Source organism: Corvus moneduloides, chromosome 1 (assembly GCF_009650955.1).
Source record: "Corvus moneduloides isolate bCorMon1 chromosome 1, bCorMon1.pri, whole genome shotgun sequence".
NCBI classification, from domain to species: domain Eukaryota; kingdom Metazoa; phylum Chordata; class Aves; order Passeriformes; family Corvidae; genus Corvus; species Corvus moneduloides.
In genome coordinates this window covers 76,714,411-76,738,660 of record NC_045476.1, presented here as the reverse complement: position 1 = coordinate 76,738,660, position 24,250 = coordinate 76,714,411, and the positions used below count along the sequence as shown (strand labels likewise).

The window sequence follows — 24,250 nt, the reverse complement described above, 5'->3', positions numbered from 1 at the left end:
ATCTTGCAGTATTGTCTCATACCATTGTTCGTTGTTGCTTAAATATTTGGAGAGGTGTGTCATGTTTTGCTATTGCCCTTCAGCCTTTTGGAGAGCACAGAAGACAAATCTCTAGTGGAATAGTTCAGCACTTGACAGTGACTTCAAAATTCTTCGCCCAAGATTTGTCCAGACCAAAGCATTTAGCAAGACATACCAAATACCTTTTGCACTTATAGTAATTTGTTCAATTGGTATACAATTTATTTTGATTCATTGCTGCTTCAAACCGAATTTTGGGAAGAGTGACAAGACTGAACTCATGGAAAGAGATCCTAATTTTTAGACCAATATAAACCACTAGGAGCTCTGTTAAACACAGAACTGCCAAGAATCAAAATCAGGTTTCTACAGTTCTTGGCATAGGGAAAGCTGCTCAAGTTTGGTTCCCATTAGTTATTTAGCACTTCTAGTATTTTTGTTGCTTCTGTTGCTTCATTCAACTAATTGCCAGGATCTTGAAGAATTTTATTCCATGGAGACAAATGCTGTGTTATTTTTTCCAAGCACTGTTAAATCAGCAGGAGTTACTTCTATGCAATATTATAATAGCATTTGTAGTAATATGATATGTGTTTATTACTCAGTTAAAAATCAGCCCATGGCCAAGCGGTGTCAAAATGATACTGTGATTCTTCAATTGCCAATGAGAAAGTAATCATATGCTCCAATTTGTGTGAGCATTGTTCCCCATGCACACACTCACCCACTCACAGGAACTACTTTTGAAATGCTGCCTTCTCTTTGGCTGCCAGCAATGAAAGTAGAAGTGCCTCCTTACATTAGTGTCCATTTTAGACACTTACTTGGCAGAAGTATTTCTCGTCTCTGTTTGCAGGTGTTTGTAAGCATTGCCCATCATAATGCTTAAGGACAGAAATGGTCTCTGTGACAGCCAAAGCACACTTTCAGGTCCAGGCCTCAAAAAAAGCAAGTTGTAAAAATGTGGCCTTTGAGCATCATGAATAAGAGCAAGCAGGCTATGAGGCAGAGTAGCAGCCTCATAGCAGATATGTTCATCACCTTTGACTTTAGAATGCTTGGCAGAGATGTGTCAAGTGTCTCGTTCAGCTCTTCACTGCTGTGCAAACATCTGTGCTAAAATTTAAACTTCCCTCATATAGAATTTAAAGAGAAAACAGCATTCTCTTAAAAGAGGACTCGAATCTCAGCGATCTGGCATAAGAATGGAATTCAAGGTTCAGAGTAACCCCCGAGTCATGCGGCAGATGGATCCAGTTAGCCTCAATTAAAATGTGAGAACATTGGGCTGGTTTGGCAGAGAGATATTGCAGCAGGGGTGGGGACAGGGCCTTCAAGGAGAAAGTATAGTAATAAGCCCTAGAGCAGAATCTTGAAAAACTGAAATGTATGTCTTGTTACTGAAATTCGGTATCATGAAAGACATATTTTTAACATTGTACTAAAAGAAAGGTGCAGGATGGACCCTCCCCAGATACAAACAGTATCATGTAATATCCTGACTTTAAAAAAAAACAAAACATGTACATTTCTTTCACTTTTCTTAGCCTTCATCAGAGACTATCCAAACTTCTATTGTATTAACAATAGAAGACATAAGCAGATGAATGGAGGCTAGCTCCTTAAAAGCACTGTGGAAAAACCGTCAATTACCAGTTTGATTATCTGACAAAAGGAATTTTTCCTTATAAAACAGAAGCTTCTGTCTTCCTACATGTGAGGACACTGCTTACATACTGTACAGAACAACTGGAATAAAAGTAGTTAATAACCAGGTGGAAGAAGAAGAAAGGTGGCTCATGTCTTCTTTTTTTTTTCTGGTGCTTGCAGTAACAGAAGCATCTAAAACCACGTGCTTCCAATGTATTTCTTGATTTTGTAGATACAGGCCTGTTTTTCAGAGGTCTTATATTTTTACAATGAAATATGAATTTTTAAATAGAAATACTTGAAATAGCAGTGTCTCCTCTGCAGAGTGAAATAACAGTTCTCTTAGATAACTTAAATATTGTAGGAACAGTGGCAACACTTGAAAGCATCTGGCTTACTTTCTGTGGATACAGGCAAGATATTCATTGCTTATTTTAAACTCCCAGTTTCTAATTATACCCCTAAGCTTAAATTCAGTAATTATGATAAAAAACAAAAGAGTGAAAGACAATGTATTGCTTGCTGTCTCCTTTCCATTCTGTAATTCAGGCCCTACTTCATCCCCGCCAGTGCATTGTTTCCATCCCATTAGTACTTTATTACATGCAGCATGATCTAGGTCTTGAAGGGGCATTGTTTGCACACAGACAAGCAGGTGTTGAAGTTCCTTTCATCATCTTAATGACACATAAGGTTCTCTAGGGCCTTCAATGAGCACACCTACTTCTCAACAGAGAGACAACCCATCTATTTCCTAAGTGTAGTCCCTATTCCTGCCCATTTTGTCCTTATGGATGTAGAGCAAAGCGCTTTCCTCCATCACTTAATCTTTGTTTCTCTTCATCCATGCTCCTCCCCAATATCTGTAGCGTAAGCAAAGTAAAAAGATAAGGTAAGTCCCTTCATCTCTGTTTCTTGCTACCCAGCTCAGTGAGTCGGCAGACACAGAGGCATAGCTGGCTTTGCTGACAGGTATCTGCCACTCAGAGACCCCTTAGGATCCAGCTGGATCTCTACGGGAATTATTGCAAAAGGAAAATGCATTTGTGTGACTGCGCAAAACATAGTGGGAGGGTTTGGTGCTCAGTTCAGGATGTATGGGTTCATTAGTCTCACGAAGGAATGGATTGGATTCCCCATCAATTGGGGCAGAAACGAGATTATAGATGCAGGTTAATGAGATCTCTGCAGCCACTTGAAGGAAGGCTGAGATTTGAGGTGAAGGGCTGCTCAGACCACCGTAAGTGCAGTGGAGGAGGTCTGCACTGTACAATAAGAGGCTTAAGGGACTCATGGTCCATTAAGAAGGTAGGAGCTCGATACGGTCTGTTGAGTTGGCAAAAATGTGTTCCTTTACAACTCCCCTACCCCAGGCTGGTACACTCATAATTTTCCAAAACAATTATTGTTTACACTGAAGTTCTCTGTGTTTGGTCTTTCTCCAAAACCAAATTTCATTGTCAGGTTTAGCAGAAGGCCTGCTGTTACTGCTTGGGTGGGCACATGTAGGGAAGAAGGATTTTTTAAAACATCTGAATTTTATCATTCAGTCAGGAAAAAAAACGACTGAAGTCTGGTACTTGGAATGAATGAAATTATTTGATGATACCTAGCACAGATGAGCTTTTGCAGGGCAGTATGAAATATATATTGCTTTAAACCATTTGGTTAAGCTCAAGAATGAAGTTAGTCAATGTCCTGGCTTGTTACAGACATGCTGTTCCTGCATGGAGAACTGATTTGAATATTGAGCTATGGTTCAGTGTCGTTGATTTCAATATTTGGTGTATCAACACCACACTTCAAGAGCAACCTCAGTTGTCCAGTGAAATTGCAAGCTCTCCTGGCAGAGTTGTGTAAGACCGGAGGGTTAGTTTGGGGTTTTTTTGTTTAAGGAGTTGTAATCTTGCCAAGCAAAGAGACAGACTGCACATTAGTAAGGACAACTTTTTTTTCCAATTTTTGTACTCTGATGAGATCACAACCATCTCCAAGAGCAGATCTTTAAGTTTTTGCAAAAAATTGGTTTTGGTTACATGACTCTTTGGGGTGTTTCCTTACAACACAGCTCATATTTCTACTACATACTCTTAGATAAATCAGAAATTTCATTTGTGGCTTGCTCTGCAACCTTAGAATAGTAGTTTCATCTTTTTTTCTGCATCTAAGGGGACAAGAATTAGAAATTATCTGACAACAAATACTGTGTAAAGATAAGAAATCACTGTTGTTATTATAGAAATGTGGAACTGTGTGAGTTCTACAAATACTGGCTTTATTAGTATCCTTACTATTATTGAATAAGTAGTTGTGGAAAAGATCTCTAATGTTAGAGGAAATAGACAACTGAAAGGAATAGTTTGTTAGACTGAAAAAGAAAAGTGTTAGACAATTAAGAACCTTCTTTATGGTCCGGTCCAAGAAGGATATTCAATAAAATTATATTGGTAGTAATAAAGTAGTCTTCCTGGTCAGAAAATAGGAGGTATTCCTGCTATCATTCCTCCTTATTCTTATTATCTACTACCATATAAGTAGCAAATCAGTAAGTTCCCTGAGTCAGTTTGTACCCAAAGCGAACATCAGCATCCTTCTTGAAAGCATTCCAGATGTAACCAGGGTCATAAAACAAAACAGAAGGTTGATGGTTTTACTGTGATGCACGTTACAATCAAGTAGTTATCCGATGGATCATCTGCTTTTTATGATCCATGATGAGAAATATAGCTGTCATATGAGGAATAGATTTCTCATCGTAAAACTTACCTCTGTAATTTCAGCACCTGAATAAGTGCTGCCTCAGGTGCTGATTGTGCTAGTAAACACTGTTTGAAGAGTGATTTCCCCACCTGTTTCTCCTCCTTCCAACTAAAGGCACAGTTTGGCAACAAGTGTGTTTCTGCAGTTTCCTTTCGTTCAGCAGCTACTGCTATTAAAGATCTCCCAAGAGGAGGTTCCTGTTGGGTAGCTGCTGATGCAGGAGTTCATCTGGGGAAAGAAAAGCCTTGTATGTAGGTCAGTGTTTCTGTAGATGGCTAGTGAAGCAATCTCTTGTGGGAATGTTAACTCTCTTGTGGCACAGATCGCTTCAAGTCACTGCTGCTACTGCAAGGGGCTGGACTCATGTACCTCATTCAACTCGGGTTTCCAGTGCAAGAGGTGAGAGAAAAGCCCCTAGCTTATGTAGGTTTTTTATCTGCACTGGCTAGGCAGGTAACTTGGCATTTGGAGTAGATGTGTAGAATTAGAGCTCTCAAACCTCTTGTACCATATTTATGTACAGCACGTTCTCAATGGGAGAAAACAAGATACACATTGAGGACATATATCAAAACACACAGAAAGTTGCAATGATTTCACCACTATCCATAGGACTTCTGGTATAAATCAAATGGATGTTAAAAGCAAGGAAACCTCTTCATCTAATGTGATGATTGAACCACAGGAACAAATTTTCCTCTCGGATTTGTGTTGCGGACCCCCTGTGTTAGGGAGAGGTTATATGTTTCAGTGTGCTGACAGACACTATTACATACTGTGCTTTATTCACCCTTGTTTCACTGGCCTCCAATAGCCCTTTTGCACCTCTGAATCCCTCTGCCTTTGGCACTTCTGCTGGTGAGATTCCCAGATGGGGGTGTGGTTTAGCTAAAATGGGTGCTTTTCACCAGAAGAATAAATTATTCCTATACTACTGTCTGAAAAGGGTGGATCTGGAGCCAATTTAGTGAGCATAAGTTACAAGTGACTTTGGAAGTAATAACTTATGCTTTGAGCTTCCTTAGATGTATAGCCAAAGAGCTGTCTGGCTGCATATGTTTTTACACATCTTTCAGCTAAATTAGAAATGCAAGTGCAAAACCTAATTTGTGGAGATATCTTGGAGATTTGTGACCTTCCCAGAAATACTTTGAGTCCACAAACGAACCAGAGGGTCTCCTGGTTTCATCTACCTTTTTTGTTTTTTATTATTGCCACGTATGGCACATTGCTGAATAGTACATGGAGTTTATTATATCTTAATTAATGAATCTGAGTATAATTTGCCCCAGTCCTGTCAAGCAAACTCTGCTGAAAAGCTGATTAGTGAAGGAAGTCAACTTAACTGAATGCCCTCTTCAGAAATGTGGCCAGAGATTGAAGTATACTCATATATGTCAAAGGTAGAAAACCTTAGGAAAGCAGAAGGTGGGGATTGCACTGGGCTGAGAAATAGGAAGACAATGGATGGAGCCTTTATGGAGATGGGGAGGAAGGTAATGGTGGAAAAGGAAGAAAGGTGTAGTAGCAAAACATCAAATGGAAGATAAAAATAACCACAATTGGAGATACTGGGAATGTCCAACGACACTTTATCCAAGGAGGAGCCAAGGTGGATATGCCTCCTATGCTATCTGTTGATCCTGAGAAAGAAAAAGCTTAAACCAAGCCCTGAAGCCAAGAGGAGAATCTGCTGTTAAGTGGTCTTTCCCTCATGTTAGTGGAAAAAGGACTAAATCCAGCAGGCATATAAAGAGCAAGAATATTGGCACATGGGGACAGTTCATTTCTTCCTACTGTCAAATTTATGAGTTTAGCCTGGTGGGATGCTACCAGCAGTGAGGATGAACATTACAAGCCTGGGCTGTATTTAGCCCACTCAGTCACTTCTTGGCCAGGCTCCTGATGATTTCAGTGGGAGATTGCATGAGAATGTGCAAGTCCCTCCTCCCCAGAAATAGCATTTCTCCCAAAAAATATTCTGTTAGGTAGCATGAGCTGGTGTATTGAATTGCTGGCATACTTTTAGTACGCTAGTTAGCACCTCTGATGAGGTCAGTTAAACAATTTCAGCCTTGAATATAGAAGTTGAAGTGCTTAGGGTTTGTGGGAAGAAGAGCTTTATTTCGGAGAGATGCTGAAATTTGTATGAAAATATGTAACTTGAGGCACACACGAGCAAAAATTACCTAATGAGAACAAGAGCCATCTCTAAATGTTCTTTTAATATGTGGATTTGAATGTGTTCAACATTATGTATGTTGCTACACTTATTTTTCTTCTTATGTAGACAGGCACGAGTCTTCCCTACATTGTACTTTGTCTAATTCATACCCACGCAAAACACACACCAAGTGGGAGTAAATTGGGTTGGTTGCACCTTCTAGTTAAATATGTGAATAACTATTCTGGATGTAAAGCAGCTGAAAACAGTGCTGCTCTTACATAGCATTTGCATGTCTACTATCATGAAGGATCACACATTGCACACAGTTCCTACACAGTAGGAATTGGAGATGATAAATGTCCCGTTACTCATGTAGCTGGTCATTTTTGTATGCAATTACCAGAATTGCATGCTCAGTTCCAGTAACCATGTGCACAAAAATAGGCTACAACAGCCTGCTTAGGGTTGTTAATAGCATGGTCCAAAGTCTAAGTCTTTATTGTTTTGTTGTTTTATGCTGGTTTTTAAGAGAACTGAGCTAGGAATTTGTTCGGTTGTTGACTATACAAGCAAAAGCAGGCATACATCTACGTGTATGGCTGCAGGACTGCAAAATTTCTGCAGTGAGCTGCATATGGTTTACATACTGAACTTGGTATAAGGAGCTGATGGGCCAGAAGAGAGATACTGCACCAGGTGACCAGCTGTAGTGCACAGCTCAAATAAGGAACAAGCAGCTCCTGAAATTTTGCATTTAAGATCCTTTAAAAACCATGCGTCTCCAACTATCAGTTTCGTAGTGAGGCATAAAGTCCTTGCCATAAGCAATTTAGAGTCAGCCTGCAGTAGCTGAGGAATACTTAATTGGCATTTCTCTTTTTTGCATATCACTGTTCTCATCGGTTCTAGAACATGTTTTTTTCCCACCTGTACAAACCTCTTTGCGTTAAAGGATTCATGAAGGAAATAATTAAAAAGTACACAGAGGAAAACTGTCTGAGCAGAAGGGGCAGAAATCCAAGGTGCTGTAGGGAGTTGCCCCAAACACTCTTTTGGATGATTATTAATTTTTTTCTTACTATTATTTTATGACACTGTTTATGTTTAATTACTCATGTTCTCCTAACCTGTGTGACAGGCATAATTTGAAGAGCAGTAGTAATGATCAAGCTGTGGAAGTGCCAGCTGCTGCCTACGTGCTCTAGCAAGCATAGAGCAGGCAGTGTCAGGAGACAACTGTCTCTTGATTAGATCTGAGCTTTTTTTTTTCTCATGTTGATGAAAATGATCCTGTCTGTTATTATTTAAATATAAACTATGCCAAAAGATGCTATGAAAAGTGAGAGCTCTCTCAGTTCACTGCCTGTATGGAATAGTAAGTTCATGGGACTTTACTGCAGTATATGCAGTTAAAATGTGTACTGGTTTAGTTGTAAAAGACACAGTTGGTCTATTTGGATGTTTTTCATCTGAAAATTAAGTCTGTAGAGGAGAAAAACAACCCAATAAACTCCTAAGTTCTGTTACTCTCAAGTCAATCGTAGGAGCCTGGGGTGGAAAAGTTGAGCAAGCAATGGCCATTTTTTAGTATTGCTAGGATGAGTATTTGATTTTTATGTGAAAGACAGTATAAAAGAAAATCATGGGGCAGAAATGGAATTGAAACTGTACACAAATGAGAAATATGTGGTTAAATAAGTCACCTGCTGCATCAAGGTGCTATATGATCACTCATCCTTGGAGCAGTTTGCTTCTGGGGGGCTGCTCACTACAGATCAATGGCAAGGACTCACTCAGGGCAAATTTTGCCAGATGCAATGTGATGTGAATGCTTGGCTCCTTCATCTGTAGTAAGCTACACATCAGAGGGAAGTGGTGGGATGCAGCCTGCATTCTCTTCTTGCTCCTCCCTCTCATTCCAAGGTGTTGGTCAAATCCCTAAATCATCCTGCCTCCTAGCTTCATAAAATGGGGGTGACAGTGCTTTCTTCCCATTTATAATGTCATTATTGTTGCTTAATTATATAAAATCCATATCTTCTCTGGTGGCCCTTCATTGTCACTGTAGTGCTGCTGTGAAGCAGTTCTGTTTTGTCTGAGTGGTCATACATCTAGCTGAAGTCTTGCTCAGGTTACAAGTGGAATGAAACTGCCAAGATGTTTGTCTAGCTTTCTTCGTCTGCTTTTGAGATTTTCGGTAGATACATGTAAGTTCTGTAATTCATGGCTTTGTGTGTTCATATGTATTGCCATTACACTGGAATACATCAAAGAAGGTAAACCAAGCCAGGAGGTTTCACCGGTGACCTGCACTGAAAAGGAGATGCAAGCTGTAGGTGAATTCTAACAGAATATTCCAGGAGGTGATATTTGACTTTGATAAATTTTTGGAGAAAGGGCTGCCATTTCTGTGTTTGTACAATGCATAATGGAACCCTTACCTGGCATCTCTGCCCTGCCAAAACGTGAATGAAAAATAGGATTACTTGTCTGAGGAACAGCTCTGTCTTTCACATTGAAACTCAGCAATAAATGATTCTTGTGTGAGTGGTCTCAAGAGACACTTTCCTTGTAAAGGAGTCAAGTGATTGATGAGGCATCTCACATTTTAAACAATATACAGGTGAAAATATTGGAGTATTCTGAGCCCTTGCCTGCTGCTGTGTGTGCCTGAACAGTTTGCTTGCTTTTTAATTGTGGAACTAATGAAGGTTTGGTAAGTAGAGCAGGACCATTAGAAAATGCTAACTGTTTTCCTTCTGTAATGACGCTTTTCATGTTTGACCACTGCAGGGTGAAGTAATGAAGTTTTTGGTAACAGATGCAAAATTCCTTTCTTCTTTAATTGAAAGTATTTAAGAGAAGAAGGTCATTGAGAGGACAGATTTCAAGAAGTGGTATACACATTTGGTGATGCTTTGGAAAGAAACAGAGCATATTAGCCATGCTTTTAAAGTGTATATGACTAATGCACTGCCAAACCTGTGGAATTTTATAGGCAGCTACTGTGAATAGTAATAGCAGTCAATGAATCTGCTTTTTACCCCTACTTATACTGGTACTTTCAGCTTTAGGGGATCTTATTGCTTCTTTAAAACTTATTTCGACATAGTTTCAGCCCTGTAAGCAAATCTCTGCTGTGTTACCAGTAATATGCGTTGTCTCCCAGAACCCTGCAGTGTTCCACACAAAATCCTGAAAGCTGGGGCTGATGTGTGATGGAGTACCACTGGAAAAGAAAAAGGAACAAATCTATGATGATACAGAAAGAATACCTGGGGAGAAGAAATTTTTAAAATATTCAAGGGAAAAGTGCACTACAGTAGAAATGAGGAGAAGAGAACAAAATCTCGGTGTGGGGTGACATGTTTTGAGGATGAAGGAGAAATAGGAAAATAAGGCCAAGTTTAAGATTATATAAGATGTTTGTGAGCAGGAGATTGATGCTCAAAAGAGAAATGGGACAAGCGTGAATGAAAGAAAAATACTGTGACACATCAAATTGGGAAGGAAATATCTTACAATAAAAAGAGATAAATGGGATTTTACAGGAAAGTAAATTCACCAAAACGTAGGAAAGATTTAAACAACAAAGAAAGTGAGAGGAATTAAATACCAAAGTAATGGAAGGATGGAAGAAAACAAAATACTGGTCTTTAAAAAGAAAATAAAATAGTTGTATTCATTTTATTGATTTATTGGAAGATTGTGAGGTGATTTTAATGTCTGCCCTGAAAGTGAAAGATGTCATAGGAAAAACTATGATTTTTTTTTCTCAGGTTTTCCTGTGCAGGAAATGTAATAGGAAGTTATTTTTATTAACGAAGATCAGAGAATATGCAACAACAAACTACCAAGAATTGTGTGGAAAATCAGGTTATTTTTCCAGTCAGACCAGAAGAACCTGTGGCCATTGACCAGCAGGAGCCTAAGGCTCAGATTATTAAGCAGCAGGATCAGTGAACTGCATGGCAATTGGAATCTCTGCATCTTTAAATATGCACCAACAAACTTACATCATAGCCAAAAAAGAAATCTTGAACAGCATGTAGCTGGTATTTGTAGGCATTCATTAATTGCTTTGTGCTCTGTTTTGTCTGCCTAATCAACACAAACAGCAGACTTGTTTGATTTCATTTGCAAATGTGAAACCAATTGATTTTACGGCAATATACTGTTTGCTGAGGAGTATTTTTCCACCAAGACAGTCAGGTTACACCACTCACCAAAAACCAATGAGCCAGAACAGTGAGAGCCTTGGATAGAGAGACAAGGTCTTTGGCAGAATGTTTTGGAATTTGTCAGGGGGAATGCACCCCTCGGTTCAGCGTAGCTGTGATGCTGAGTGTGCTGGGAGGACTTGATCCTTTCAAAAGCTATGACAAGCTGTGGCAATACTCAGCCCACATCCATAACACACTTGCAAGGGACTGTGAGATGATGGAATGAGGAGCACAGTACCTTTATTTGCAGCAATAGCATGTGTTTCACCTGTAGAAGAGATATTCAGCTGTCTGCCTTGTCTGGACTTAACCAGTGACTTGTGTTTTATCTTAACAGGTTTGGTTGAACACGCATGCAGAGTAAAAAAATATTTGTTTATGGGCAGGAAATGCACAAGCTTTTTAATAAATAAAGTGTGAACTTGAAGCATTAAATGTGACATGCATTGTTGTGTGCTACTACCTGCTAAGGGTTCTTCTTTGTAGTGTCCTACTTGGACTCAAGCACTAAACCTTTCATCAAAGCAAGTCTGATTATTTTGCACATGGCTTTCCTGAAAGGATGTTATGATTTTCTAGATGTTTGGTGGCTGGTGATAAATTAGGCTTTTATGATGTCATGTGAAAGGCCGCTGCTTGGACTTCCTTCTCTATCAAGTGCACCGGAGAATACATTTGGGACGTACTCAGCATCAGAAATTATCCTACCTTGTTTTATTTTAACCCTTTTGTGGACTCTTACTTGTCTTGTAACTGTGTTCAGGCAAGGATAGCTTCATTTTTGCAGACAGGAGCCCCACAGTATCATGTTCTGAGTCCCCTCCATATGGGGACTTGGAATTTTTTTTTCCCCTTGGGTAAAAAGATCTCAGTTCTTGATCTCCCTTTAAGCTTTTCACAGCTTAAACTCTCTCCAGATATCTTGTCTTGAAAAGGCTTTTCAAATTGGATGGGGGTTTTATTGAGAAATTGGAATGCAGTGAGGGGTGGGGGATAAGGTGATGCATCCCATAAATTAGGTCGGGTTTATGACTGTAGAGGAAGGCTGCTTCTAAAAAAACAGCCAGCAGTAAAAGGCAGATTGTGACTTTGTCCAGAGAAGCAGCAGCTCCCTTCTTCATCCCCCATACTGCAGGGGGGGAGTATTTTACAACTGCTTTTCGAACCCTGAGAAATGACTGAACATCCTCTATGCTAAGTCTTATGTACTAGCTAATCCATAGCAGGGGGGAAAGGCAGGAAGAGAGAAATACCCATCTCCTCTCTGTCCTCTTCCCACAAGTCTTAGCACAAGCTTCAGAGAGACAGAGGTTCATGTAACACTGTAAGAGGTAAGGAAGGGGGTGTCATCTCTCCTGCCCAACTTCAGGGTGGTGAGGTGAACACAGGGCAAAGACAGCAACTGCTGTTATAGGTGGTTTAGTCAGTTTTTCAATTACATGCTCTTTAGGTGAAAAAAATTCCATTTTGAATAAATTAATATTTTTTATTAGGGCAAGTATAACAGCACACTGTTCCAAAAAATATTCTAATATAATTTTGATGTTAACATAACAAATGCCATGATTTTTTCAGAAATGTGAATGTCCATGGGTAGCAAAATCACCACAAACTATGTATCCTGTATAAGAAAAAGAATAACTCTATGAAGAAGTAATATCCTGAGTTCATACATCTGTATTCATTAAATTGCTGCTTAATGCTAAAATTTAGATTTTAATATCTAAAAATAGATAGATAAATATCTAGAAGTAGAATGCAAGATAGCTGTCCTAATGTTTACTGTTTTGTTGCTTATCATTTGTATTTGACCAGTGACGATAACTGAATTTGTTTACATTTCCAATATAAGTTACTATAAATCAAGTAATTTTTAGTGGAATAAGAGAAGAAATTAAGTAGGCTTGCATCATGGGTTGCTGGGGTTATCACTTTTCCTATTCATCTTGACATGTCAGTCAGCCAAGACAGCTAACACCAGGGTCTGTGTTCCATTTCCAGTGAAAAAGACATTCCTGCACAATAAACCCAGCTGAAATCAAAAAACTTCACAAAGTGATTTCCTGATCATTGCAGAAAATGTGAAGAGTAGGGAGTGATGACAAAACTAATCAGAGTGAATAAAAAAAAGGTGATAGTTATATGTAATAATTTTAAAGGTACCATGCCCTCACCTAAATAATACATAATGCAGCAATAAAACCACATATGATGAGGACATTATTATCTTACTCTCCCTCCCAAAATAGTTGTCAGAGTGGAGAATAGATAAAGCAAGAAGAAAACACACTGATAGTGAGCAAAAGTAGGACTTGAAGGTACCAGTGAAAAGAGGAGAAACCTGTTTTCTTTCCTATACTACAGCTGATCTCCATCCATATGAAAGAGGTTCATCTCTCACAGGATCTTGATTTTTAGTGGTGTGCCAGTGACACATTTGTCCAGGGAGCCTGAAGAAACATGCTAATATGCAATCTCCCCAAAACCTCTGCTCTAAAAGGAAAATTCACAAATGCTTCCAACCCATGTCATGCAAAATCCACATTATTCAAACAATTCTTAATGCCCAGGTTAGTTTGAAACATGGAATGGTCAGTTGACACATCAGCAGCCAGGCTACAGGGCAGTGGAAGTCAGTGGGGGTGGTAGCACGTGTAACCAGAATTTGCAAAGAGCATGTATATTTTGTTACAAGAGTAGGAAAATCTTACTTTGATAATTATTCGTTTGCATTTTAGGAAATATGCTAAAGATTTTAGCTGTGATGTGTGTGTTTGGATGACCTGGTACAACATATCAGAAAGAAGGTGTTTCTGCTGGAGCGAGGCCAGAGGAGGGCTGGAAAGATGGTCAGAGGGCTGGAGCACACCTCCTATGAAGACAGGCTGAGAGGTTATTCAGCCTGGAGAAAAGAAGGCTCTGGAGAGACAATAGAGCAGCCTTCCAGTACCTGTGGGGGACCCACAAGAGAACTGGAGAGAGACTTTATACAAAAGCATGTAGTGAGAGGACAAGGGGGGATAGCTCTAAACTGAAAGAGGGTTCAGATTAGATATTAGGAAGAAATTCTTTCCTGTGAGGGTGGTGAGGCACTGGCACAGGTTGCCCAGAGAAGCTGTGGATGCCGCATCCCTGGAAGTGTTCAAGGCCGTGTTAGATTGGTCTTTGAGCAACCATGTCTACTGGAAGGTGTTGAGTGGAAGGGGGATTGGAACTAGATTATCTTTAAGTTCCCTTCCAACCCAGACCTTTCTATGATTCTGGGACTGTGTCCAGCCCTAATACCTGAACTATCATAATTATGGTCTGTATATGGCAAATGGAGTGGGTTTAATTTTCTTCCTCTCCTCCAAAAGTTCCCTGTTTTATTTAGGGGAAGGATTCCTGTGAACTAGAAATGATCTTGCCGTTCGGAAGCCTCTTTGGCACTTTGCAGGGCCATGAGCTGGGTTACAATTGCACTTACATCCAAGCTGGGGAACAACTTCCAGGTCTTCCCAGGCGTGCAAAATTGGGCCTCAGGGCAAACTACGAGGGATGGAAGCACCCGCCTCACTGCAGCCAGCTGCGGGAATTTTGCTGTTTGCAGCAGCAGGGCTTTCCCTGCTGCGGGGGGAACACTCTTCGGACTGCCTCATGCACGGCAACCTGAAAAGCAGCCATGGTTCCCCTTGCAGCGGGATGCCCTGGCACAAAGCTATGCGGGGCGGCTCCTGATGAGTGAGCTGAGCTCCGCATCCAAAGCGAGTGAAATTCAGCACTGGCTTCGGGGATATCGGGCTGTAAGTCGGGAGGAATTTTATCTGGCTCGAGGGACGGCACTGGCCAAGATGTTTTCTCAGGCTTCGCTTGGCAAATGGACAGATGTGAATAATGCTCAGCCCTGCGAGGGGCTCTTGTGCCTGCAGCCCCGCCGGTGCTTGCTCCGGGGCCGAGGTCTCTCCCCCCAGGCCGCAGCCCCGCGCCCATGAGCGGGAGCGCCGCCTCCGGCTCAGCGATTCGGGTCCGGCTGCGGGCCCCGGAGACACCTGGGGCCAGCTCCCCCTGCCTCAGCGCTTTATCGGTGCTGGCGGTGGGGCTGCCAGGACTGGCGCTGAGTGAGCCCATTTCCCCGGAGCGGAGCATTGTTCCCGGCCTCCGGCCGCCGCGTGGCCCCGCTGATGGACAATACCACCCGTCCCCGACTTCCTGAGCAGACCAGACAGCTTGCTGTTTTCTTCGAGTCTCTTATCACCCCCTGTCATTGAAAGAGAGGTCTGGCTTCGGCTTCGGTTGGGGCTGATAGGCAGCAGCGAAGTGGAAAAGGCGCAGGGGAGGGAGGGGAAGAGGAGGAGGAGGGGGGAGAGGAGCTCCATTACTGTTATTATCGCCCTAATGTTTATTACTGTTCCGAGTTCATTTGCCTTAACCCTTTGGAAGCTGGTCAAATTAAAGATTATCAAACTGATAAGATAAAGCCGCTGTTCTAACGCCCCTGGTTCCTGGCGGAAAAGCGAAGGTTGTGCTGAGGTTTTATTGACTGTGTGGTTTGTGTTAATGCCTTATTGCTGGAGTACAGTGGGGTCCCGAGATAAGACCTTACCCTAAAGATGCCCAGCACTCGCAGCCTGCCAAGGTCCATCAGATGTACAGGGGCTCAGCGCCGTGCAGAATCAGCCCTTTCAAGTCATTCTTTCCCCTTCCCTTCCTCCTCAACATGATTTTAGTAAAGATTAAACTTTCTGAATAGGGAGGGGATTTGCATAGGAAAACATGCTAGGGGAAAAAAAAAAACATTATGCCTCTTATTTTCAATGGCATTTAGTTATAAGTGAGTTTCAGCCTATTGGTTGCTTTTGCCTTTTGCCTTTTCCTGTGGTTCTTTGTGAACAATACTGTCTTTCTGCAAAAGACTGCTGACCCAAGAGTGGAAAGCAGTCTGTTCATGCTGCATTAAAACAAATTTAGATCAGGAACCAAATTCACTGGCATTCTTCTATTCCCTTGGTACCCCAACTGCTCCGCAACTTTGCTTTTCTAAGAACAGTGAAAAGAAAAAATAAAAACTGAGTGACAACAAATTTTGGCTCATCTTAAATTCCTGGAGATGTTTACTGTGCTTCTTGTTAGGCTTGGGCTTCGCTTTTCAATACGTTTTATCTTCAGTCTCCTTATATTTACTATGGAGATAGGAGTCTCTTGCTTTAATTATACTGGGTTTTCATCCCTGTTACTATAGCTATTATAACAAACATTACCCTCTGCAAAGAAGCCAAGCCAGTGTTCTCTGTCCCGTGGATCTCCACAAGAACAGGCAGAGCAGCGCACAGGAGACACAGTGCTCATTACTGTGACTCCTTCTGGGGTTTGATCCAAGCTCAGCCGAGCCATGCATTCAATTTTGCACCAGTAAGGCACATGTTTACAGGCTCTACAGCTCTGGTTTAGTGAGATACTTCTACTTTTCTTAGAGTGATCAGAAGAAGTCACAGTAACTGTTTTCCAGTGTTACATCTGGGTTAAGATGTGACCTCCCTGGGCCTGGTGGCAAGTGTGGCAGAACACAGGGGAACGGGGCATAAGGCTGATGGTGAAAGAACTGCCTAATGAGCAATGCATGCAGTCTCCTGACTGTTTGCAACACTTCAACAAGGCTGTTCTCCAAGCAATAAGCTGCAGCAGATGCACATCTATACTGTGGGGCCTGGTGCTACCACTGAGATTTACTACTCGTTAAAAAATGCTGTGTAAAATGCTTCAAGAAGTACACAAAAGGGGAAATTATTTCATAATATAGACCTTAGTGTATACATTACTGTGATATAACTTTTTAGTAGGGCCTGTTGTGATAGGACAAAGGGTAATAGGGTAATCATTTTAAACTGAAAGAGGGTAGATTTAGACAAAATATAACGCAGAAACTTTTAATGATGAGAGTGGTGAAACACTGAAGCATCTAAAGCAAATTGCCCAGAGAGGTGGAAGATGCCCCATCCCTGGAAACCTTCGAGGTCAGGTTGGATGGGGCTCTGAGTAACTGACCTAGTTGAAGATGCCCCTACTCAGTGCAGAAGGGTTGGACTATACGAGCTTGAAGTTTAAAGGTGCCTTCCAACCCAAACCATTATAGGATTCTGTGATAATGATGAAAACACAAAACTGCAGTCTAATCAAGTATCTATGTTTAGTTTTTTTTCTTTTAATGGGATAAGTTAAAGCTAAAAATTGACAGTTTTAAGAAGGAAATAAGGAAAATCAAACACAAGTGGAGTTTGCAGGGAACTTTGGCCCCTCTATTCTTGAAATCTTTCGTGGCAAAACACCTTGAGCAAAAGAGTGCAAGACTAAACACTCAAGCCAGAGCCTCCACCAAGCTGGGTCGTTGCTCTTTGCTTATGGGAGCTCTGATGTAATAAATCATCTTCCAAGCAGTTGCGCTGATTGTGAACGTAACCCTGGCTGCTTTTCAGATGCAGTTACACTGTTGTGTGCTTAGATCAAGTTTGTTTATTTTTAGAGGTAAAGCCTTGTCTGTGCTTCAGCAAGCAGAGCTGGGCACAATTCCATCACAGGTGTTTTACTGAGGACTTGATCTCAGTTTTATTCTTCTGTAAGAGAAAGCAAAAGCTGGCACTGGGTGCTGCCTTCAGTAAAGGCACATTTGAAAGGGAATCAGCTGAGCTGCAGTAATAAAGGAAGCCTTGGCCTTCTTTCAGGCCGCACTATCTCCTTTTTCTTACATTGTCTTGAGGCTTTAAATTTTCAGTTAAAGTTAATTGAATGAGACAGTGATACAGTGCACAGTGAAACCAGATCAATCACTGCACGAGACAAAATAGGAGTCACAATGTCACTCAGGACAAGAGCTTGGGAAATGTGATATTTACATTAAAATATTTCACATTTTTGTCTCATGGTTTAAGAATCAAATTTAAAAATGCCTTACCACATTGCATAACAAATTTCTCTCTGCTTATCTGTATGCATTAGTGTGTGTGCATTTGGACAACAAAATTGAATAATCAAAAGCAAATTTAGTAATAATGGGGTATTTTCTACACAGTTACACAGCCTCAATTGCAGAAAATGTAAAATAGAAAAACTCACACCACAGGAGCTCATTCTGTTCTCTGAGAGGCAGTCATATGACAGTGAGCTGCATATAAAGCCATAGGAGAATTTACGTGCTCATATTAAGTGGCAACAGAGAATTTGACTGCTGTCTTTTCCGTCTTCCTTCCCTTTAAATATTTACCTGGGTATTGTTTCTGACTCCTAGCTTGCTGTTAAAACTTGTCATTACTAGTCACTTATGTCAACTGTTCGCATGGAAAAGAAGGACTTGTTCCTTACAAAATGGATAACTAGAAGCAAAGACTTAATTTTATGTTCATGGTCTGGGGGCTGTAAAAGCAACAGAAAGCCTTAATCAGTGTTTTCAGGGTTATAGACTCTTAGCTCAGTGTCTAAATCCTCAGAGTTTTCAGGGAGTCAAAGGGCTTTGTTTTCCTGTCAGTATGTAAAGCACAATGGCACAGAAAAAGTAATCCTGCAGGAATACAAAACGTGAAGTGGTGTCATTTCATCAGATGCTTTTCCATCAGGAGCAGGGATGTGGGGCCGTTTATATTCAGCAGCAGCTCTTTTTCAAGAACCACCCCCATTTCACCAAACTACCTCCCTACCCTTCTCCCCCCAAAAAAAAAAAAAATTTCCAGGTTTTCTCCAGTGGAATCTCCTTCTTCTTTCCTTGCTTTCTGATCTGATTGTAGTTCCAGAAAGTGATGCCCTGGTATTGAAAAATTAATACACTTTAATTATGAACATACAAGAGGGGTTTTTTGGATGGTGTTTTTTTTGTGGATTTTTTCCTTTTGGAAGCCTGACAGATGCATCTCTGGTTTCAGTGAAAGACTTAAACAATATAAACAAGCCGTCATTCTGTTCCAAGAGAAGCTTTTTTTTTAATATTCTTATTTTATTGTAATTACCTTATTGTTTTCATATTATGAGCTACTTGTAGAAAAATACAGGAAACATGAGTGCAATACAATCCTTTAATCAGGAATAGCTTTGTTCTAGTCATCATTTCCATTCAGTGTTGAAACTTTGGCTAATAAGAATGCAATCAAACCTTGAGTTTAGGTGTAATATGGTTTAATATTATGGTTTCATTTGGCCTCTGTACCAAGTAGCTTCTGTAAGTGAACCTTTTTGAAAGTGCCTAGGAGACATTTTGTCTGTAATCCATTTTCAAGTAAATTAACAAAGTTGTGTTTCTCAAAAGGACACAAACATCTTCAGGAGAGCCACTTAAAATCTTTCAACTCAAGACAGCTGGGGAATTTGTATTATCATATATCTTAAACCTTCCATTATTTTCCTCTTTTTTTTTTTTTTTCTCACAGATATAATACCTTTACTGCATCATTGTTAAAGCTTGTGAACTTTTAAAGGAAAAACACAAGGGTTTTTTTATACCTAGATGGATTCAATATACTAGTTGTTTGTGTGATCTCTACATAGAATCCAGAACTTCAAATACTTCACTTTTACTGATTTGCAGCCTACCCCTAACCTTGTTTTGGCCTACTCATTAGATGGATGTTTATGTTTTTGAATAAAAGGCTGGAATTAGGTAAAGTGTTATTTTAGATAATCTGTTTTAACAAAATGCATTTGTCCAAGACAGTTAAAAGACTGCTCCCAAGCTGTTCAAAAGCAGAATGCAGCTACATACAGCAGGCCATGGCAATTCATTCTGTACTTCCCAGTCGATTTTTTTTTTTAATGGGAAGCCAGTATCTTAGATAAGGCTTAGTTTCAAAGTATGTTTTTATGTAAAGATTGTGGATGTAAAAGTTTTACTTACACAGCATTTATAAACATGAAAATCTAAGTTTTATGATATAGCTTTTATGACTTAAAACTAGGTGATATACAAAGACTTCAGTTCTAGCTAATGGCTTGAATTAGGGCTGAATAAAAGGCAATTGTTTTTATACTGAAATTATTATTTTATGAAGGATTTCCTTGTTTCCAGACACATATATATACACGCATATGTAAATTAAACGGAACTCCAGATAAAAGACATACCTCCATGAGCACATTGGAGTCTGATCCAAATTTTATCAAAGTTAGTGGGCATCTTTCCCATTTTAAACCAGATTTTGCAATCCATATTCACACGACCCTCCAGGGGATCCCTCAAGTTGATGCGGTTTTGCATGACTTGGCCTCAAATGTCTGCTGCAGTTTCAAAAGCCCATTATACGGCTGCAGTAGGAAATCATTTAGTCTAATTTAAGGAAATCATGGCGTTTTTTTATTTTCATATCGTTTTGTTCTAATCCATCTGTTTACTCTCTTCTGAAGGCAGGATGAAATGTTTTTTAGCCTAAAGACTGACCTAGTAAAACTGCTGCCTGGAAAAAGTCTCAGCAGACGTGTTTGTTCCACATCCCCTTCTTCAGTGCCATATTTCCTTTGGTGGATTTCCTCTGCTCCTGAAAGAAAGCTGTCTAGCTTTCTTGTGCACAATTATGAAGGAGAATTTCCTACATTTTACTGCACAGGATGAGGTGATTTTGGAAGTTAACGTGACCTGAACCACATATGATCAACAGAGAGCATCTGAAAAATGTAGCATGCAGCATTACAAGTTAAAAAAATCTACATTCACAAAATGCTCCTTAGCTCCACCGCTGGTGGAAGAGGGAGAAGAAAGGCAGTCCATGCATTTTTCTGGAAAGCCTGCTGTGTTACCACCATGAAGTCAAATGCAAGAGGAGAATTCAGCCTTAGCTTTGTTGTTCTGTAACAAAGCTGGGTTTGTTTGGGTTTCCTTAAACCTAGACAGACATAATTTTAATATTTATTGCTACTACGACACACAGCTTGTGAAGAGAGATGATATATTTTATTCAATCAACATACAGACATTTGGAAAAAGCTAACTGTTTAAACACTGTCTTCCAGTTTTAAACAAAGATACAGTCAGTTTTTGCATTCAATTAGAAATGCAGTTAAAGGAGCTTTTGTCTTTGTTTAATTTTGTTACATTATTTTTGATGACTGGTTGTGGGATTGTTTTGGTGTGGTAGCACTTTTAAGGATACTTGAATAGTAAGGTGAACATGACCAAAGTCTTGGTTTCTGTAATGGTTTCAAGTTAATTTCTTTTCATTTATGAGATATTTAGACTTTCATTTGCATGTGGATACTCAAAATACTCTAGGAAAAAAATATGTACGCATTCAACAGCTGGATGTTTAGTACGGTTGCATATGGTTACCCATATCCAAACAGTCTTTCAGCATCATTTTTCTGTGCTCATGTTTTTATTTGAAAGAGACTAGTTGTCATGTTTGCTCTGTGATTTACATTATTTAAACAAATGGAGGGAAAAGAATTTGAATCAGCTCATTCACTAGAATGACTAAGATGTACAATAACTTCTTATAAAATGTTCACCGTTATATGGCTGTAAGGCTGGAGTTCAAGCCCTCTGTGTACACACAAAGAAAGAATAACTCTCCATCTGAAACAGCCTGGTGAAAGGATGCTGCCTCCTGGTGATTTAATAGGCATATGAGCTTCCACTAAAATTGCATCTTCAAGAGAAGTAGTTTGCCCTTGGAAGAGTCCAGCGGTGGGCCTGGCCCACGTTCAGTTCACAGGGAAGCAGGAGCAATGGGGAGGCCATGAGGGTGGGGAAGGTAATGGTCCATGCAGCACCTCTGTCTTCTTTTCCGCAGGATTTTCTGCAAGGGGACTGTAGCAAAGCCAGGCAAAAGCTGAACTGGAAGCCGAGAGTCACCTTTGATGTGAGTGGCCTTTCTGGCATGCTTTGTACCTGATGGGTGTTCATGTCCTCTAAAAACAATTCGCAGGGAGGGGAAAGGAGGGGGGACACATCTGTGTGGGGTGACCTGGGCACACTGAGAATCCCCATTTTTGGTGCCTCTCGTGGATCCTTGCTTTGAAGAAAGCAGACACTGTGACAGCAATGGGCACCCCAGCGCACTGCGGCCCACTGACACACACGGGGGCCTGGGCCAGGGATGCTGGGCCCAGCAAAGCCCCATCCACTCCCTGTTCTGCTCTGGGGGGCCAGGGGGGCTTCTCATGCTCTGAGGCCTTCCTGACATGCTGCCCATTTGTTCCTGCACTGGGACTCTCATCTGTCTCTCTCCCTCCTTCAGGAGCTGGTGAGGGAGATGGTGGACGCTGACGTGGAGCTCATGAGGAACAATCCCAATGCCTGAGCCCTGGCTGGACCCAGCAGGCGTCACAGGACCCATGCCACGGATGCAGCCCATGGCCAGCACTGCCATGAGCCACCAGGGTGGGCAGCTGCCCCTCCCTGTGATGGTTTTATTGTTGGCCTGCCTGTGCGTAAAAGACCGGTTTTATTCCTGCCTCCACCCTTTACATCCTCCCAGTGCCTCTTGCCCCACGCATCATCCCAGGGTTAGCTCTGCCTGGGCTAATTCTGTCTTCTGCCATTAACTGGGGAAGGATCATATTGTACCTGAAAAATTGACCAGCCAGCAAAGCCACTGATTTAATTTTTAATTGAGACTCATCTTTCTATTATCTGGGAGCTCCAACATATTTTTATTTAATCCCATATGAGAAACAAAGCATTTCCTACCCTCCACTCCTCCCCTCTCCACATCAGGAGGCCTTTGGTGCAAACATGGGCTCGCCATGCCTCCAGACCTTGCTCCACAGCTTCCCCTCTTCTGCCTTTCCTGAACACTCCTTGTTTTTCTTTCCTGCAGCCTTATGTCCACCCCAGCAGCCCATTTCCAGTACCTGAACTCTGTAAAAGTTTGGATAACTTGATATAACTTGCAGCTAAATCGCCTTTTGACCATGCCGAATTAATTCCTAATTGCTGGAATTGCTTTCAAACCAGTCAAGTCGGGGCTTGTATATGTTTTTCAGATCTTCATTTCAGAGTGTGCATGAGTCACAGAAAGCCTTTTTGTCCAGCACCTTCTCAATCCGGGGAGATCAGGGTGTTTTGGTTTTTGACCCCCTCCCCCAAGAATCAGCCCATTCCCCTTCCACCCTCTTCCTGCTTACTATAATTAAACCTCAGACGGGAGCGTGAACCATTTCAAAAGAAGACTTAAGAAATAAAAACAAAATAAATAAAAAAGCTTAAAAAAAATAGAAACTTCAAGGTGAGTAAATATTTTTTTGCTTTTTGTGCCAAGGTACCTGGGTTATCCAGAGGTCGTCAAGCCCATACATTTCCCGTTGGTTTAGGATCTTCCACCCACCAATTACTCCCATCATTTTTAACTTTATGCCTGGAAATGAGCAAAGAGCAAGATACACAGGAGGGAGACACACAAGAGATACACTTTCTTGAAGTGCATCTCCTTCTTTTTAACTTCATATGGGGGGACCCCCATGTTAAAAGGAGGAAAGTAAGGGGGGAGGGGGAGGGTAGCTGTACCCGGAAGCGGTCCCATGATGGAAGTGATGTGGGGTGACAGGAGGGGGCTCGAGAGCAGCCTAGGAGGAGCCGGGAGGGTGCTCCGTGCACCGGTGTCCAAGGGCGGCATTTGCCGGAGGTGCCGTGGGAGCTGCGCAGCGCGGAGGGGAGCGGAGTGGACCGCGGCCGGGCAGCCGGAGCAGCCGCTTCCTTTGGGGCTGTTTCTTCGAAAGCGCACGTGGGGAAAGAGAAACGTGGGAACCCAGCCGCTGCTTGAGACCCTTCCTACAGGTGCACAGAGTACGAGCCCTCGTAGGGCGGGGAGGAGAGGGAGCAGCGGAGAGAGAAGGATGTCCCTGTTGCTCTCCCTCCAAGCATCTCCCCACGCGTGTGAGGGTCTGCAACCCGCACGCAGTTTCCGCGGCACGTCGGGGCTCTTCCAGCACAGACCAATGCCGAGTCGTGGAGACTCAGTCCGGAGGCCTGGAGCTCCCCACGGCAGCAGCACTCACACAGTGCCACTCACCCCGCGTGTGCACACCTCCACACGCGGGTATATTTATAAAAAGCTTCCTTGGGCGTTTTTCTCCCCGAACGAGTACGACTCCACTGCTGCGTCTTATTTTTTTTTTTTTTTTAAGAGTAAAATAACACTAAACCTCCTTCCCGTGGGTTCATGTCCTTGCATTAGCTGCGCTCTCCCGCAGCGTTCGCACCGCTACACAGCCCCTGCAGGACGCGCTCGCCGCTGTGCCCTGGGCATCCACTCGTGTGCGGCCGCAGGGCTGCGGCTGTGCTCTGCGGCTGCCATCGCGCACTCGCCAGGGCCGCACGGCCCCGTGCCCAGCGGTGGCTCCCCCGCCCTGGGGCCGCGGCGGGTGGTGGAGGGGAGGGGGCGAGCTCCGGCTGCCCCGCCGCACCGAGGGCTGCCCCCTCCGCAGCGCCTCGGCCCGGCGGTCACAGGCTGCGGGTGGTGGGTCTTGGGTGGCGAACGGA

At 41.9% G+C, this 24,250-nt stretch overlaps 1 protein-coding gene across 2 annotated transcripts in view; it reads left to right on the top strand.

Annotated features, from left to right (window-relative positions):
- The window catches only part of GMDS (GDP-mannose 4,6-dehydratase), a 414,967-nt gene extending 391,966 nt beyond the window's left edge, over positions 1–23,001 (top strand). The window contains exons 10-11 of one of the 2 annotated variants that reach the window (XM_032116667.1): positions 21,561–21,629; positions 22,008–23,001. In XM_032116667.1, the coding sequence (XP_031972558.1) occupies positions 21,561–21,629; positions 22,008–22,070 (132 nt within the window). In that variant the 3' untranslated portion in view covers positions 22,071–23,001. Of the gene's footprint in view, positions 1–10,377; positions 11,209–21,560; positions 21,630–22,007 lie in introns of those variants that run through there. The other variant, XM_032116660.1, reaches the window with a different exon arrangement.
- The last annotated feature ends 1,249 nt before the right edge of the window (positions 23,002–24,250 follow it).